The sequence below is a fragment of the Drosophila rhopaloa genome, unplaced genomic scaffold (genome assembly GCF_018152115.1).
Source record: "Drosophila rhopaloa isolate 14029-0021.01 unplaced genomic scaffold, ASM1815211v1 contig_163, whole genome shotgun sequence".
Classification (NCBI taxonomy): domain Eukaryota; kingdom Metazoa; phylum Arthropoda; class Insecta; order Diptera; family Drosophilidae; genus Drosophila; species Drosophila rhopaloa.
This window is the reverse complement of record NW_025335043.1, coordinates 8,799,806-8,816,744: the sequence shown is the minus strand read 5'-3', so window position 1 is coordinate 8,816,744 and position 16,939 is coordinate 8,799,806. Positions and strand designations below refer to the sequence as shown.

Sequence of the window (16,939 nt, the reverse complement as noted above, 5' to 3'; positions counted from 1 at the left end):
ACGAAAACTTTTACTTTGTATTTTGAATCCCTCTCCAACCCAAACTCTTTTTGTAGTTCTAGTTTGTACATTTTCATTTTATGTTTTGTTTCAAGATTGTTTTAAATGGGAGCTATTTCTGTATTTTGATTGTATTTTGTCTTAAATTAAAGCTTTTAATGTTTTCTATAAATTTTACGTTGTACATGGCATGAAATAACTAATCTAGATGTTCATTTGAAACCCAACTATTGAAATTCGGAATTAAAATTCGTTTGTTTTATCATTTTCCCCCACCTGGATTTAGTTCGACCGTGGCACATCCTTCGGAGCTGCCGCCCTCGCCTCATCAATGGGAATGACGGCAAAATGAGGCGATTGCTGCCTAAAATCGAAACAAAAGCAACACAGCCAAACGATAGAACCTCGCCGCCGAAAAGAAGGAGAAGAGGAGTCGATTCCCAGTCCAAAAAAAACCCTCGAAAAAACCCAACCCAACCCAACCCAGAGATAACTCAGCCAGGAACAACGATTGAATAATTTTTAAGCGCCAAACGGCTTTTAAGTGGGCGTTTGTCTGTTTGAAAGTTAAAGCATTCCACCACCGAAATTAACTAAAAGAAAACAAACAAATATTTAATAATACTATAGACAAACAAATATGTAACGTAACTCAACTGAAACTAGTCTAAACAACAAAACTGTAGTTAAAGCAGCAGCAGCGACACAAAACCAGCAAGTTTAAAGTGAAGGAAAAATATTACAAACATTAAAGAGAGAGAGAGTGCAGCAGCAGATTCTACGCACTACAAGCAAAGCGTAGTTTATAATATTAGTTTTTTGGCAACAAAGCAGACATTTTGTTGTGCTTGACAAGAATTGGAAGAATTGATCGTAAATTCGAATTAATGAAAAAAAAAACACAACACAAAATCGTTTTATGTTATGCTTCTAAGAAATCTATGTATATGTAAATTAATTAGCAACACACACAGACATCGTATTCATTATATACAAATATGCTTAACTATTAAATATATCGATAAATATATTTAAAATAAAATAGTAACAAAATGCACACAAATCCAAAATTTGTTTGCCAAAATTTACCTCAAGCGATTAACCTTTTCATCCGTAAAAAGGATAAATTCATTTTCTGTTAGCTTACGAAAAAAAAATAGTAAGGTGTAGCTACAGCTAAATGTTTACTAAACGCAAAACAAAAAACAAATTCATTTGAAATTATGCAACTATTTTCATTTTCACAAACGTTGAAAGCTTCAATTTTGAAACTGGTTTCTAGATATATACTCTAAATGTATCTGACCACAAAAAGCGGTCAAACACTAACTCAATATTAGACAAAACAAAAATATTTGATGAAATTAGTTCAAAGTTTCAACTGTCGACTGAGCAAAAATTACAATATAAATAAATATAAATATAAATTAAACAATTTCAACCTAATTTAGTTATGACAATTTTCGCTTTGATAATAGTTTGTTAAGCTTTTTAATAATATTTTTCATAAATGTAAACTATCAAATAAACAAACCAACAAAGGAAAAACCAACAAGTGGACGACGCACTGCCCCCAGTGAATGATTCTGGCGGATGAAGCCCAATGGGACGAAAAGGAGGATTTCCATTCCCCTTTGGAGTCCCACGGCGCCGCCCGAATCAATTCAATTTTAGTTGATACATATACTTTGCTTTTAGTTGATTACCATGTAATATAGTTTAATTTTCGACTAACTACACCTCTGTCTCTCTCAATGCTCATCGCTTTAGACTATAGCAAAGGTGCAGGACAGGATCGGTTATAGAGGATCAATTGCTACGGCCTCGGCTGCCCAGAACATTATATATGTTAAGACTGAGTTTTCTCATTTGACGACGACGATTGATTAATTGAGGATATGCAATATGAAATTCACACTTGATTTTTTTGGAAGAGTCAAAATTATGATGTAGCTTAAGCACTTACACAAAATTAAAAATGTATACCGTAAATGTGTATTTTGAATGTCATTTGCCTTCAATGTTTAGAGCAAAAACAATGCAAAAATATTTAATCGAAAAAAAACGATAATGAAGTAGAAGAAGCTCTTGAAGAAATTAAAACTGAAGCTAAACTAAACTTTTCCTCTTCTTCAATTCTCTTAACTGTGCTGCTTTCTTATGTATGTAGTTATTAATTATATCATTATATATATTAACCGATATATATACATGTATGGATTAGCGTAAAACAAACGAAAACAAAACAAAAAACAAATATGAATTCAAAACTTTCACGGAGATCTCATAGCAAAAACAAAACGAAATGAAAGAAAAGAAAAGCAAAGGAAATCAGTGTGCAAAAAAGTAGAATTTCTTTTCAACTTTTGTTTATAACTAAAGTTTTTCTTAACCGTTAATATATAGAGTACCAATTAGAGATTACAGATTGTTTATCCCTCATTTGACCAGAGACCGACCCAGAGACACACGCTCGAATGCAAGTTAAATTGACATCTACATCAACATCATTTACATCTCTAAGCACATACTCCCCATAGAGGTACATATATAATTATAGCTACTCATATGGATAGTTAGTTTTCGTTCGGCTTAGGCACCGTGTACATAACATTATCTCCACACCCCCACCAATAATTAGCCCACATCTCTCTCTAGCTCAGTAAGACGGTTAGCTATGAGGTAATACGAGTACGATAAGTAATGGACATGTACATTATACTACACACATAGCACAACCCTCGATTGGAGCAGGTCTGAACTAAAACATAAAGAAATTCACACTCGATATATGCCTATATAGGATGTATGATTTGGGGGAGAACGACTTGAGTCGATTCAACCGCCCGTTCGAAATGAGTTCATAAGTTAAGATCAACTGTAACTGTAAACTGCATTAGTATTTGACTTGTAAACCGATTTATGGATCATTCTTAACTATATATATTAGATACGTATTACACATTAATTTACGTTAACTGAGAATAAAACAAAAACTTGTGTAAACTGTTTGTATAAAAAAAAATAAGAACAAAACAAAAAAAGAAGAAAACGAAGGAATTTTGTTTCATTTGTCGCATTACTTGAAGTGGATCCAACCCAACCCAATGCATTTGCTAATTAGAATTTATAGCTATGTAACACATTGAAAACCCGACAGCTGGCACCTACTATATACGATATGTGTATGTATATGTATGGACAATATTTGAGATTAAAACACACTACACATGAAGTTTGTATTAGAATACAGGTCAGCATTCCGCTAAAAAGGAAACCAAAGGATGCCACATATATTTACCCTTTTCAATATTAACCAAATATATATGGGAATACCTATAAAATTGGTCGGAGTCTAAGAGGAATCTTTTGAAATTAGAATTGGTCAAGATTGGTAGATCTGACCATAAAAATGATTGCGCTCAGGTTATAAAATGTAAAAATTAAAACACTCTTATATATATATATTATAGATAATCTCTAATTCGCATAACATGAAGATAACCACATAAATGTACGTTTAACAAGTTTAACAAAAGGCTGTTTGTAGAAATTGTGACACAGTTTTTTTAACCCGAACCCACTACTAACCGATGATTAACCAACTCGATGTGTAAATGCAAAAAGAAGAAGGATATTTCTTCGACTTCACAGTAAATGTAGTTGTAGTTGCTTACACCTACCAGAAAAAAGCTGGCTGCTTTGTGCACTCCGAGAAAATTGTGTAAATAATAAAAACAAAATTATAAATTAAAAATAGTAATCGTCGTACATACATTTAGAGAAAACTTTGTGATTGCTTCTCATTGATGATAATGACATAAATGTTTTGTAGGGAAACCTAAAGACAAATATTTTTTCTTAAAAACAGCATGTAAAAACACTTGATACGCTAACCAACAAAAAAAGCAAAAGCTAATTGTAGGACACACCAAAAAATGTAGTTAACAAACGTAAAGGTTTATAAAACACCTATAACCAATGAAAGTCGATGGCCGATCTTTAACCAAAAATATGATATACGAGTATATGTGTACGGAAAAATTTGCTAAATGTTGTAAAAAGTATGTTACGCGATTATAATTGTAGCACTTGAAATGGAATCTCGCCACTCATGTAGAAATCCTCATCCAGTAAAAGCACGCAACAAAGTTCCCTAATACTTTACACACAATTTGGTTTCCTCGACCCGCAAGCTAAATTAAACAATAACTGTTTAACTGTATATATGTAATGTATTAACCACATTAACCAAATACTAACTGAAACGAGTCTAAGTCCAATACTCACTTGGCTGCATAAGTTGTAAATTACCAATTGCAATCCTTTCTCCAGGACGAAAAGAAAGTGAAACTCAGAACTTTGCATAATTTACATGGAAATCGTAAGGACACCCTAACCATTGTATTAACTAAACTAAACCACACTAACTAAAACCCGCATTAGACTTACTAAATATTATTATAACGTAACAAGAAAAGAAAGAATATGGAAGACGAAACCGTAAAAAAATGCTTTCAAACTAAATAAAGTTCTTTGGAATTACAATGCAAAAAAAAACCAAAAAGATACAAAAAAAAAAACAAAAGATACTTTAAATTGGGTGGTGTTTTGTCGCATTGTTATTTTTACCTTGTCCCCCCGTAATAATACTCATGGATTTCATTGTTGGGCTTACATAAAGCTTTCATATATTCAATATAGAAAGGACTTCAAACATGGTAATTCTTTTTATGGCTTAACTCTTTCAAAATGTACCCATCTCCAGCGGGGTAACATTAAATTTAGGGTTGGCTTACAAATCTAAATGGGGAGCTGCTTCAGCTCTGCGATGGCTTACAAATTAAATTGGTCTGTTTCAGTCTTAGACAACGTAATGAAATGCCTTTTATATGTACGATTCTTTCGAAAATAATGGGAACTTTTTCACATGAAATGGAAATTAAATCGGTGAATGAATGATGAAATACTGGTAACTAATCCTTGTTGCCGTAGATACTGTAGCTCTTCTCAACGAATATCTGGATGGAGCGCTTTACATTCTGCTTGTGTGGCTCGGGCAACTGTTCCAATTTAGGAAGGATCTTCATTAGAAAGCGAAAGTCAGGCGATAGATTTATGTTCGTCTCGATATCCTCCGAATTGATTTTCTCTTCCAAATTTTCGTTCTTTACGATCTTGGTATTTGCAATTGGAACTGGCATCTGAATGGGCGATGGCTCTGGACTTGCAGTCGGCGTGATCTTGACAAAGTTAGTGGGGTTCTTCTTGGGCGGCAATGTTATTTGTGGTCTGCGATTGTTTACCGCTGGGTTGGATTTTACCACCACTGGAGTTGGTTTGATCTGCTTCTGTTCTTTGTCCTGTATGCGATTCAGTATTTCGGGCAATAGTTTCTCCAAATGCTGGGTAAGATTGGCCTGCGGTTTGTCGGTCATAATCATCAATTTCTTGCCAGCCGCTTCTTTGTCCTGCTCCACAACCACGAACATCTTGCGCTTTTTGGGCTGTCCATTGGACTCCGGAGCATGACCGTTGGTCTCATTTGATTTCTCGGTGATCACGTAGAGTTTCCTCTTCTTGGTCTGTCCATTCTCCAAGTGGTTCTGGGAATCCTCCAGGGTGGTAAATGGTAGAGAAGCTTCATAATCGGAGTTTATTGACTGCACATCGCTGGAGGCCGAGGAGCTGATGGAGTGGGAACGCTGGGGCATGGGCATAATGCTGGAAATGGGCTTCTTGGCCTGGTGACTCTTCTCCAGATCTCTGGTTGGGCTCTGCAATAAAGAATTATTTTTTAAGTTCGTTTACATAGAACACTGATAATTATAAAAATTTTAAAACATCTAAAACGTTAAAGCAATACCTATATGAATTGATAATGATTTTAGAGATAATATAATGACTAAAACCATTCAGAAGTTGTCACTCAGTGCTTTGGAGCGTTTGGGACCTTGGAGTAGTGATCATTAGTTTTAGACTTCCCTTTAATTCTTATTTATAACAAATAGCCGCCATAATGTTTTAAATTACTTTTCTTTAGCCATTATTGGCGCCATATTTTTTTTCCAAATTTTATAGTAAGCGTCATAAGTGTCTCAATATCAACCCCTATGAAAGCTGAACTTTTGTGGAACTACTCACCTCTACAAGTTCAATGGTGGTGTTAGCCACCGCCACTGCCGGCTTGACTTGACCGCTCCCAGCTCCTCCCTCTCCTCCTCCCTTCCCTCCATTATTGGGTAGTACTATTATCCCCTTGGAGGACTTGCGCAGCGGCGTCATCTTAATGCGCGTTTTGGCCATCTCCTGGCGTTGGCTAAAATGTCTGAAGCAGATGCGCAGCTTTTGCAGGCCGCCGAGTTGATCTACCAGTTTATCGCTGACGCCGAAATGACGCAGCCAATGTTTGCAGCTGCAACGAAAGAACAACAATAATAACAATGACTACAATTACTAACAAACGAAAGCTCAACTCAGTACTTTTCTCGGGCAAAAGTTTTACATATTTAACAATGCTGGTTTCAAATGAGTACAACTTTTTTGGGGAAAATAATGAAAATAAAACATACCAATTATAAAGGATCGGGAAAAAGAGACGATCGTTTCGGTTGCGCGGTTCTTTGTTTAATGATTAAACAGAAAACTGAGCATTGGAGTTGTTCTTGCGGCGCTTGGAAAAGTTCTTGTAAAAAGACTTTTTTTCTCAGATGCAATAAAAGCTCTTTTTATGCTTCTTTGGCAAGGGAGAGAGTGCTGCGCTTTCGTTCGCTCTTTCTCGCTCAGCGGAAGTTTCGTCGGGAATTGATGTTGTTGTTGTTGCTGCAGCTGCTGCACAACGTCCCCCCTTTTTTTGTTGTTGCGTTTTATGGGAAGATGGGGAAGAAAATAAGTCGAATAGACGCTTATTTTGCTTTATGTTTATGACTTTCAGGGTGGACCAAACCACTCTATGCACAGTTCCTTACCGCCATTGTTGTGCTGGTCAGGAAACAAAACAACTCAATAATATTTACTTCCTTAAAATAATATTTATTAACCTACTCTATGTTAAACGTTTTTTTAGAAGTTCAAGAACAAAAGTTTAAGAAAAAAGTTTAAGCTTATAAAGTTTACATTTTAAGTACTCTAACAGAGAGCCAGCAAAATGCTTTGAAAAAATTAACGCGAAATCGACTGTGATCACAGCCTTGGTGAGTGTATGTTAGAAGATGTGTGAATTTTAAACGTAAGCGTATTAAATAAAGTTTGTTGATCTAGAATTTAAATAAATATGAAAATAATAATAGGTTTGAGAAAACCGAGATATATAATGAAAAGCTTTCTCAGATTATAAATTACACTAATCTGTGAAATTAATAAAATCTCCATGAGTCATTTTAAAATTTCTTATCTAAAGCTTACAAATTTCTATGAAGGTCAATTTAAAAGTGAATGAGTAAGCACTTAAATAAGTGAATAAACAACTACAAAACTCTTCAATGACAATTAGATAACGTAGTATCAAATCCAATCAAAACGAAAGTACATTCTTTAAATTTGTTTTTCTTCTAAAATTAACATAGGTTCATTTTAGTTTGCCCTATAAAAATGACTTTGACTTTTGGGTTTCAAAGTACATTTGATAATAATGCCGCGCCAAAAACAAACATAACAGAAAAGCTTTTCTTGATAATAATTAACACTAATCTTTAAAGTTAACGGGGATTTCTAAAAACTAATTTCAATATAATAAAAAAGTTTTTACACTATTGCCTCACAAATATGATCAAAAAAGGAGACTTAAATAAAAAACCTACTTTCAGGACTTCATCTTTTGAGGATTTTTTAAGCAGTTGTAGACGACTGGTCCACTCTAAGCTCCATGGCCAATGCCAGACGGAACTTTACTTTTTTTGCGCACTAACTGCAGAACTAGAGGTGAACAAGCGGCAGTGAAAAAAAAAGAACTTCACGGCCAGCAGAGCAGAGCCTCACGCGCATTTGTGGCTGCATTTACAGGAGAGCGTGAGAGTTATAAATAAATGGGAGTCTGGAACTGGGACTGGGACCTACCCCGCCCACCCTCAACCCCGCCCACATAGGCACTATTGCATTTCTGATTTCTGCACTGCAGTTTCTGCCGCGATGGCATTGAAATTTTTCTATGAAAATGATGCACTTTTATGCGAAACCAAGAGAGAGTTCAACGACCTTTGACTGGGAGCGTAGTATCGGTATCAAATGAATAAGAGGAAGAACTGTGGGGAGGGGGAGGCGAGGCCAAAGCTTCTGATTATATTAGTATTGGTGAGGTGATGAAAATAACGAATAAGTAAAGAATTGGTTCGATTCGATCGAAAAGCTCTTTATAGGCTTCCTCCGCAAAAAAAACAGGTTTAATGTTGTTATCGGGGGAATTTAAGGTAACGCTTACCGATCGGGATCGTGGACTGGAAAACGACGCAACTCATTGGGCTTCACATCCTGGCAACCCATCAAACAAATCCTGGTGGACGGTGTCAGTACTTCTTTCACAAGACCATTGGGATTCAGCGATACAGCCTGGCAAATCCGAAGAGTACTCATGCTACACCGAGAATTGAAATAATAAATAAAGATAACTTAACAATTTCAGTGGACATTTCACATAAAATATTATTTTTTTTCTAATTCTATAGTTATGGTAATAGTCACATTTTAGCTAAATTACACAAGAAAAATTATTTTTCAGATTTTGTTCATTAATCTTATTCCATATTTATAATATTTCAGATACAACTTATCTTATAATTATTTAAAAAATATTTCCTATCGCTACTTTTTATTATATTTTTTTCATATATAAAAAATTGTTTTATTTATTTGCTCATATGTATACTTTTTTTAGAATCAAAGAAAAACTAAAGACCATAAGAGCTTTCCCTCTCTATCGAATAAAAGCTATCTTGCTGCAAGTAGAATTAAATGCACATGAAAAAGCTGTTTGGATAACTTGAGCTTACATTACGGTCCCGCGTGATACGATAACAAAACCCAATGAAATTAAATACGAACTCCCTCAAAAGTCCTACGCTCACCAAAAGGTAAATAGATGAACAATGAACTCACCTGTCACCTGTGGATTTTTAATACCTCTAGTTCTGGCCGGCACTTGTGGGTTGAATAACCCTTCTGTTATTATTATGCTTGCTTGTGCTTTTTCAAAAAAGTACTCTGGGTTGAAGCTTTTTGTCGCGGGACTTTGAATTCAAATGCCGATTGGATCGATTCAAAGGCTTGATTTAGCTGAGTCCGATTTAATGGCCTCTAATCTGTAAGTAAGTGGATTCGATTACCCTTACGTTCTGCAGTCTATACTGCGCTACGCTACGTCACTCGAGGTACTGCGCGAAGCTCGGTTTGGTGAGCGAGAGTGGCGAGCTTTCTGCCCATGCGTGAGATCTTCACAGAAAAAGCTCTGTCGCATTGGGATTGCGAACAGTAAACATTCCCTAGAATGGTCTCTAAGCTTGTTGCAACTTGGTAGATAAAACTCGGATGGTACATATCTATTTCTTTTTATTTTTATTTCTATTTTTCATTTCAAAATAAAATAAAACAACTATTTTCTAAAATAACTAAATAATTTAAGCTTAAAACTATAAGATGGTACACATAGGTATTAAGCTACCTCAATTTTTCGACAATTTTATAATGTAACTCTTTTAAAATTTTCGAAAAATGGCTGCAAAAAATATACCAAAAACATTTTTTATAGATATCCGATTCCGCAATGGCATATTTCTAAATGATTGTGGTTTAATTCTCTAACAAATCTGTATACTAACCTCGTTTATATTTTTGGGTCGATTTTTCGTCATTTTTATGAGCTAACCAAATTTTCGAAAAATGGCTTTGCTGAAAAGTGACCAAAAACCTGCACTTCTAAGTCCATATCTTTTGTTACAGACATCCGATTCCGCAGTGGGATATTTCCAAATGATTGTGGTTTAATTCTTTAAAACTCTGTATACTCATCTCGAAAAATGGCTTTGATGAAAAGTGACCAAAAACCTGCACTTCTAAGCCCATAACTTTCGTTACAGACAACCGATTCCGCCATGGCATATTTCCAAATGATTGTGGTTTAATTATCTAAAAATCTGTATACTCATCTCGTTTTTGATTTTTTGGTCGGTTTTTAGTCATTTTTAGGAGCTAACCCCTTTCCAAATTTACGAAAAATGGCTTTGCTGAAAAGTGACCAAAAACTTGGTCTTCTAAGCCCATAACTTGTCTTACACACTTCCGATTTTGCAGTGGCATATCTCTAAATGATTGTGGTTTAATTCTCTAAAAATCTGTATACTCATCTCGATTTTTATTTTTGGGTCGGTTTTTCGTCATTTTTATGAGCTAACCCCTTTCCAAATTTTCGAAAAATGGCTTTGCTGAAAAGTGACCAAAAACCTGCACTTCTAAGCCCATATCTTTTCTTACAGACATCCGATTCCGCAGGGGCATATTTCTAAATCATTGTGCTTTAATTTTCTAAAAATCTGTATACTCATCTCGATTTTTATTTTTTCGTCATTTTTATGAGCTAACCCCTTTCCAAATTTTCAAAAATGGCTTTGCAGAAAAGTGACCAGAAACCTGCACTTCTAAGCCCATAACTTCTCGTATACAAATCCGAAAAAATTGCGTTTAGGTCTTGATATCAGCGCTTTAAATTATAATTCAACATTTTATTTGAACGTTCCGTGAGAAATTTGCATTTAGATAGCAATTGCGTTTATCAATATTACTAGCCATAAATTTGCAGCATTGCTGGGCCGCCAAGTTTTCCATCCAATAATTAATTAAAAGTGTTTAAAGCTTTTACATAAATAAAGATACGAAGAGGTGCAGGTGTTAGTTTGGGGCGTGCGTTCACTCGATTTTTGTACATTAATTACGGCCTTACAATTTGCGACTGGCAGCCTTCATTTGGATATTTAAAAGCCAATCAATTGGCGGTTCGACGATGTCATAAATTTCAATGGGCGCTTATTAGGAGAAGATGGAAACCCCCTCGAAAAAAACAGGGGCGTCGAGTTGCAGATAAGCATCCACTTGTCACATCACTCATATTTCCGAGACGTCAATTTGCATTGTCTGTGGAAATTGCAGTTTGTAGCTTCTTGCTGTCACATGCCAATTGACCCAATCGCCTGTTATGGCCAGGCCAGCCTCAATTTTCCAAGTGCTAAGCAAATAAAATTTTAACGGCTGGTTTTACAGCGCTTTTTTATTTTTAACAGCCAAATTGTCTGTTGTCGTGGCCAGTTGATTGCGTTTTACGACCGACAGCAGCATAATTACAGATGGGCCTGATCTGTTTTCCCAAGAACAATTGTGAAAACACGAGTTGAGTGGGCCGCCATCGAAAACGCGCTCAGTCAGCATTTTAATTTCTGACTGATTGAGCTGAATGAGTCGATGTGGAGAACTAGAAGTGTGTGCCGGCGATGCCAGACGGCGATAAATCCCATGGGGCCAGGCTTCATCGCCTGTGTGGTCTCTCTATATCTGTATCTGTCTGCCCGACAGCCGGGGGCACTCGTTAACTGGCAGCCGATTATGTGATTGGAATATTGACAATTAGGCGGTTACAAATTGATTTACTTGTAATTTTTATGGCGCCCCTGAGGGGTGCTCGCTAAAGCTGGCTAATGGATGATCCAAACAAATTGGGATCATTGTGAGGGGTTTGAAAAATTATATAGATAAGCAAAAATAACATTTTTGAGGCTAGAGTGGAACAAAAAATCTTTGTCAGAAGTGGGATTCGAACCCACGCCTACAGAGTAGACTGCGACCTGAACGCAGCGCCTTAGACCACTCGGCCATCCTGACTTTTAAGAACAGGTGGGCCAAATTTCATTTTGGTTCGGGATCGAGTGCTGTTACAGTGAATCCTCTATACACTGAGCCAACAAAAACCACGGTTGTTCAATAAAAAGATTTTTCTAGCTATAACGATGCATTTAAATAAAATCAATTCAGTAAGAGTTGGGTAATTCAAACCACCATCAAAAAAATTGAGTAGTAGACACAAAAATGTATAAGTGAGTTTTATTTCTATTTTGCAAACTCAACTTACAAGTTCTCCTTTAAACATTGTTTTAACAGTAAGTATATTTGTGTAAGATTACTTTAATAATCCTTTTTTTTCCCGCGTGCTCTGTCTTTTTGTTATCATTATTTCAACAATAATCATATTTAAATATCATAAGCCTTAGTTCACACTACCAAATGTTCATTTAACATGGCTAGGACATTATTGGTAAAGTTCAAAAATAAGTTTTAAATTCGAGGAAAGTATTAATTGTTTAAGAACAAAAAATACAAAAATATATTGTCAGAAGTGGGATTCGAACCCACGCCTACAGAGTAGACTGCGACCTGAACGCAGCGCCTTAGACCACTCGGCCATCCTGACTGTTAAACTAGCGAGTGCAAATTCCCAGTTTCCCCTCGGGCGAATTTGTTCTTAAGTATGTTAAAATTATTTAAATTAAGTAACTTACAAAATGGATGCGTTTACATGTGGAAAACATTTAAAATAATAATAAAGGGATTTTCAGACTTGAGATATAAATACACTCACACTATGTTACTATTAGAGAACTGTAATAACTAGATGAATTTTATATTTAATTAATTAATATGATTATTCAGCAATTATTTAAAATAAAGAAAAATTTGGGAGAGTACACAAAAAAGTCTTGTCAGAAGTGGGATTCGAACCCACGCCTACAGAGTAGACTGCGACCTGAACGCAGCGCCTTAGACCACTCGGCCATCCTGACAGTTGCTGTTTCGGTGTCAAAAGACCAATCGCATTCACTGGCATTGTGCTGCAGCGACATTAAGCATACGCCATGTATTACATATGTTTGAAAATCACACTTAACACTTTGAACTTGCTGCCCACACTCAAATGCACTCCCGATGAATTATTATAATCGGCACCCCAGAGGCAATGACAAATTGCCGCTCGTCGCGTCATAGAAAGGTGTGTACGGACAGACAAGACACGAAATCAACATGCAGCCGATGGAAATGATAATAAAAAGCGAGCGAAATCAGGTCAACGTCATACATCACACCGTGCAGATTGGCAAGTGTCACTTTTTTTATAAGTTTCGATTTGTTGCCCAACAAATGGCAGTCAAGTCAACAAAATGCCGATATTCATCGAAAAGGTTGTGAGGGGGAGCTGGCGATCAAAACGGGAGTAATTAAGTTGTAGTTTTTCGGTTAGCCAAACTGGCAAAATGTCAACTAGCCCGAAGTGCGGACCGCTTGACATTTCACACGCAGCTGCTGTTGCTGATCTTAGTTTTATTTTTATTTTTGCAGCAGTTACTGGTCGCACGCACTTTCAATGCATTTCAATTAGTTGCAGCCGCAGTTGCACAGCCGCACAGCCGCTCCACTTTGACTTTGAGTGCCCGTACTGGATATTTTCCATTTTTACAGACTGATGGCAGACACTTGATAGGCCTGAGCGTATGTTAATCGGCCGACTCGACCTGACAGCCCAAGTTAATTAAAGTTTGCGCTCTCAGCAGCCACCCAGCATACATAATTCCCATTAATTTACTTGTTAGCCACAGAGACTGCTAAGAGTACCTCAATTGCACTCGACTCATTATGATTAATGATCGCAGAGTACAAGAATTGTTTGAAAACCACTGTGACCCACAAAAGGCGACACAATTTCTTGTGGCGACTCGAAATAGAATTAGCAAATTGCCCGAATGTCAATCAAGCGTCATCAATCAAAATTTGTGCTACTGTCAACTCGATCACAATACAAATATAAATAAACGCAGCCCAGCGGGCTGCAGCAGCTGGGTGCAGCTGAAATATTTAACTGGAGGTTGTAAATTACCATAACAATTCTGAATTCTGGGGAGCTATGTGGGTCAACAATGGAAAATCCCCTCCCGGCCAAAACCCCATGATATGTCAGCAAAGTTGTTAGCACAGCCGCACAAAGGTTAAAATGAGGCATTGAATGAGCCCCCGACTTCAGAGCGATGCAAATGGAGTTTGGATTAAGTTAACACCCCGATTACCTTGAGGCCGTCTTTATATATGTTCTTCAGAGCAAATCATTTAATGAAGATATTGTCTAGTTCTCAAAGATTTAATCTGTCTCAGCTCTATGAAGTGCCCGGTGTTTGTGGGCGGGGAAAACTGTTTAATTTATTTAACTCTGATACCAAGTGATAAATGGCTATTCCAACCCGGTGGACAGCCAAACGACATACGTTTATGGGAGCTTTGATTTATTGGATTCTTTTATATAATTGTAGTCATGTTTAAATGGGGATTTAGACTTAAAAAAAAATCATTTATCTGATTATATTCGACTTTAAATTTGAGTGTTCTTAAAGAGAATCTGGTAAAGGTTATAGCTTTCAAAAATTCAAGAAAATCTTGTGAATACTGAAAACTACAAGAAGAATATTAATTATTTTAAAGAAATCAATTAGTGTGACTTTTTTATTAAAAATACAGTAATTTAAAATCAGACAGCCAAAATAAAAACTAACGGATTTAAAATCCCACAAGAATTATTTAAAATGATAAATTATTATCAAACGTGATGACTTACCTCCGTCTTTCCCATCCCACTTTTCAATTCAATTTTAATTAATATCCGAAAATTCAACAAAAAACTCCAAATAATATTTCAATTAGATTTCGATTGATCCAACTCCGTCGAGCCAAGTCAATGCTCTTTTTCAAGTTCAAAGTCAAATCAGACAGAAAACACCCAATATAAAAAATGAAGGAGGGGTCTAAACAAACCGAAGACTTTGTGGAGCATTAATCAATTGTGGCTCACTCTTCTTTTTGCGCTGGCTTCTTTGTCGCGACACTTTTCTGCCAAATTTGTACAAAGTTAATTAACAGGTTTCATTGTCTCGGCTTTTGGCGGCTCAAGCGAATACGTATTTTAGTATTTTTCGCATTTTGTTGCTTAGTTTTTTACGACCGCAATAAAACAAATTATTGTGGGGGCGTATACGTTATGGGAGGAGATACATTTGCATATGGAATAGGGAGGGGAAGGTGAAGATGGGGGAGTGGAGTGGAGTGCAAAGAAAGCACCTGCAAACAAGTTGCAAACAAAAAAGCCGGTTCCTACTGCTTGTCTAAACAAATTTAATTTAAGATGCAATTTGTGGTTCTTAAACATTTAAGGGGATACGACACAGGAAGAAAACTATGTCTGTATCTACATTCGAATGATTCATTTCCATAAATCTGGGAATATTAACGAAGTGACACAGCAAATGTTGGACTATTAGTCAGAAAAATACATAAATATTTAAAGAATCGAGACATTTATGGAGAACAGTTTTGAATTAATAAAATACTCAAATTTGCATTACTTTTAATATCTAAAAATATTAAATTGAAAATTAAATATAATTTTTATTGCACTCGTTATTTAAATTCTACAAATTTGGTAGAAGAGTTTCGACTAGTTTAATTATCCCATTATTATAAAAAGTTGAAGGGTCAAGAATAAAAATACAAATGTTTGTTTATATAAAAATATAAAAATAATCAAATTTATGCAAAAGATATTTCTTAATTTCTGTTCAAAATTTTAAACTTATGAATTTGTTTTCCAGTTTTAATATTTTTAGCTGTCAGTGGATTTTCAATTTAATTTCAAATTTAGAAACATTTTTCCATTTATATCTCGATTCTTTTGAACTGTTGGTAAAATTTCAAACACACCCTAATTTGTTTATTTTTCAAAATCGGTTGGTTTTCAACGGATGCATATGTATATCTATTTAACTTTTCCGTTTTTTGTTTTGTTATTTATTTTTGAGGTTTTGCATTGCACGTGCAGCGGTTTAAAATAAGGCTGTGTGTGTGAGAGAGAGATTTAGCTCGCCCACGCGTAAAAATTAAGAAATTAATACACGTCTGGCACTGTTTTCTCTCTTTGCTTAAAAGCTATTCCACAATCGCTCTCTGCTGCTCCCACGATCTTCGCTTTAAGCTTATTTTGCTTTACTCTTTACTCAGTGCCTGCATTCAGCTGGCGGCAGCGTCGCAGTAAACATCGCGCGTTTTGCAAGATCGTGGTGTGTTTTTGTGTGTTTTCATCTTTGTTGCTGCGGATTATAATAATAAAACGAGAAATCGTGCTATAAAATGTGTTTAGCAATGTAAGGAAGATTTTTAAAAACCCACCGGCAACGTGCAATTACGAAATTTTGTGTGTGACATGTGTGTGTGTTTTGTGCGTGCGCTTTTATTTTGGCTGCGCTTCCATGTGTGCGTCTATAAATAACAGCAATAACAACAAGAACAGCAACAACAAAAGGCAAAAAGCCGACGAAGCGAAAAAGTTAAAAATGAAATATCAACAGCATAAAATGACGGGTTGATTGACTTGCAGGAATTTTGAGAAAACGAAAATTTCCACAAATCCCATTGTACAGATTATCGCAAAACCAGAAGAAACAGCTTCCGTTGTTTATCGGTAAAAAACGCCAACAAATCGCTAGTGAAACGCAGTTAAATCGCCAAACAGTCGCGCCCTCTGTAAGTTGCACATTCAATATTACAAAATTACATGGAAACATATTAGATTACTTTTGGTTAAATATTGTTAGCATCTTTAAAGAAACTTTATTTTCTTAGGACTTTCTTTAAAATATTTTCATACAACTTCTTATTATTCTTATTAATATTTCTGGGAAGTTCAAAAATAAAGCGAAGGCGTTTGCTGTTCCACAAAATGTTCATAAATGGAATTTTGTAGTTCACGAACAAAATGTCGAAGAAATTAGTCATTTCCTCATTTACAATTTCGTAGGCATAATAAATGTTCAAGACTTTTGAGTTTTAATAATATCTACACTTTGTAATTAAAGCAATGTTTAAACTTTAC

General features: G+C 35.7%; 3 protein-coding genes and 3 non-coding genes across 9 annotated transcripts in view; 2 read left to right on the top strand and 4 right to left on the bottom strand.

The window, feature by feature from the left end:
* LOC108048242 (serine/threonine-protein kinase NLK) overlaps nt 1-3,056 on the top strand; it is a 71,215-nt gene extending 68,159 nt beyond the window's left edge. For both annotated transcript variants that reach the window (XR_006417484.1, XM_044457895.1), the window contains one exon: nt 287-3,056. Coding sequence is in view for 1 of the 2 variants with exons in the window: in XM_044457895.1 (XP_044313830.1) it covers nt 287-341 (55 nt within the window). In the remaining variant the exon portion in view is untranslated. The remainder of the gene's footprint in view (nt 1-286) is intronic.
* A 1,604-nt stretch (nt 3,057-4,660) lies between these two features.
* Nucleotides 4,661-9,351, bottom strand: LOC108048241. 2 transcript variants are annotated; one of them, XM_017128770.2, is made up of 4 exons: nt 9,091-9,351; nt 8,417-8,569; nt 6,145-6,415; nt 4,661-5,777 (listed from the first exon to the last, which is right to left on the bottom strand). In XM_017128770.2, the coding sequence occupies exons 2-4, from the start codon at nt 8,566-8,568 to the stop codon at nt 4,977-4,979; spliced, it is 1,224 nt and encodes a 407-aa protein (XP_016984259.2). In that variant the 5' UTR covers nt 8,569; nt 9,091-9,351; the 3' UTR covers nt 4,661-4,976. The 2 variants fall into 2 exon arrangements, with proteins under 2 accessions (XP_016984259.2, XP_016984260.2); XM_017128771.2 differs by lacking the exons at nt 8,417-8,569; nt 9,091-9,351 and adding an exon at nt 6,573-6,669.
* A 2,425-nt stretch (nt 9,352-11,776) lies between these two features.
* Nucleotides 11,777-11,859, bottom strand: Trnal-cag. Its single transcript has one exon. It is a non-coding gene; the product is annotated as a tRNA-Leu (tRNA).
* A 503-nt stretch (nt 11,860-12,362) lies between these two features.
* On the bottom strand, nt 12,363-12,445 carry Trnal-cag. Its single transcript has one exon. It is a non-coding gene; the product is annotated as a tRNA-Leu (tRNA).
* A 287-nt stretch (nt 12,446-12,732) lies between these two features.
* Nucleotides 12,733-12,815, bottom strand: Trnal-cag. Its single transcript has one exon. It is a non-coding gene; the product is annotated as a tRNA-Leu (tRNA).
* A 3,440-nt stretch (nt 12,816-16,255) lies between these two features.
* LOC108041095 (NAD(+) hydrolase sarm1) overlaps nt 16,256-16,939 on the top strand; it is a 48,695-nt gene continuing 48,011 nt past the window's right edge. Inside the window, exon 1 of one of the 2 annotated variants that reach the window (XM_044457883.1) lies at nt 16,256-16,590. The gene's annotated coding sequence lies outside the window, so the exon portion shown is untranslated. The remainder of the gene's footprint in view (nt 16,591-16,939) is intronic. The other variant, XM_044457884.1, reaches the window with a different exon arrangement.